Here is a 1148-nt window from a genome sequence, read left to right on the forward strand (position 1 = left end):
GAGATATGTTGAAAAACTGGGTGGAGGGGAATGTGACGAAGGTAAGCGAGAGCACTACTGCTGGAGGCGGCCAGGATTTTCGCTCGCTTTTGCAAGAACTGGAGAAGAGTGGTACGAGCTTGTGGATTAGTGCAATACCGACTGACGGGACGTGGTCAACGGTGTGTACGGGTCAGTCCAACGTAATGGTCTGCCTCTATCAATTCGCCACCACTTGGAACGCGTTTATGGAAGCCCGAATGATTGTCGGAGTTGTGGTTGACGGTATCGCGATCAGTAGCGGGGATTTGCCAGCGATCATCAACCAGGGAACAGCTGCCAGAGGTGTCCTTAAACTCGGCCTGGCAGTCGGTCTTGGTACTCTAAATGGTGCCAAGAATTCTTATGGCAATTCTGTCGACATGTATTTGTCTTTTCTGTTGGATTTTTGGGTGCCCTCTGCTGATGCGTATAATGGTAACTCATCAGAGTTCATGAGCAGGAAGGATAAGGTCCAGGATATGTCCGACTTCCTCCTCTCGAGCATCTCTGGAGAGTCTCCAATACCCCAGACAGACACGCGCCGATATGCTGACGACACTGCGCTCATTTGGTCACCAAGGCACACCGGTTCAAGTGGTTGTATGTATCCGTTGAATACTGGAACTTGTACCAACCCTACAGGAGCTAACGAGCTCGGCTCGTGGTCGCCTAAGGAAGCAATAGAACTTATGAAGTCGATCAAGTCGAGGGTTGGCAGTGAAGGCACTCGCTTAGGATTTTACACTCTCAGTCTGATGCCATTCTCATGGTTGACGACGGACTACCGGAGATGCTTCGGGCGTAATTGTTGATTGTCATAGTAAATTACATCAGGTTATCTATTAGTAGTGCAACATTATTTAATTGTCTATTGGATCCCGCATCGGGGTACATACACGAAGTAGTCAATTTTCGGGGATTATTATTGAGAAGTCTCGAGTTAATCTGGAGTGCACTTCGAAGCATTGCGTGCCGGCACCCATCATAAAATCTTCACATTGAACTTAAGACGGGAACACTGCGAGTGACAGCTCCAGGCTGTAAGAGACATCTGTCTAGCTCACAGAGAGCTGTTTTCTCACCTGGGGTGTTTTCAGATGATATTCCGATGCCCCGGTAATGTGGTT

The 1148-nt window shown here is 48.5% G+C and overlaps 1 protein-coding gene across 1 annotated transcript; it reads left to right on the forward strand.

Annotated features, from left to right (window-relative positions):
- Positions 1-185: 185 nt before the first annotated feature.
- Positions 186-826, forward strand: Pmar_PMAR014790 (hypothetical protein; the record flags this gene model as incomplete). Its single annotated transcript, XM_002776961.1, has 2 exons — positions 186-731; positions 773-826. 2 exons carry the CDS (start codon positions 186-188, stop codon positions 824-826), a joined length of 600 nt encoding a protein of 199 aa, XP_002777007.1.
- Between the last annotated feature and the right edge of the window lie 322 nt (positions 827-1148).

The sequence above is a fragment of the Perkinsus marinus genome (assembly GCF_000006405.1).
Source record: "Perkinsus marinus ATCC 50983 genomic scaffold scf_1104296952372, whole genome shotgun sequence".
Classification (NCBI taxonomy): domain Eukaryota; phylum Perkinsozoa; order Perkinsida; family Perkinsidae; genus Perkinsus; species Perkinsus marinus.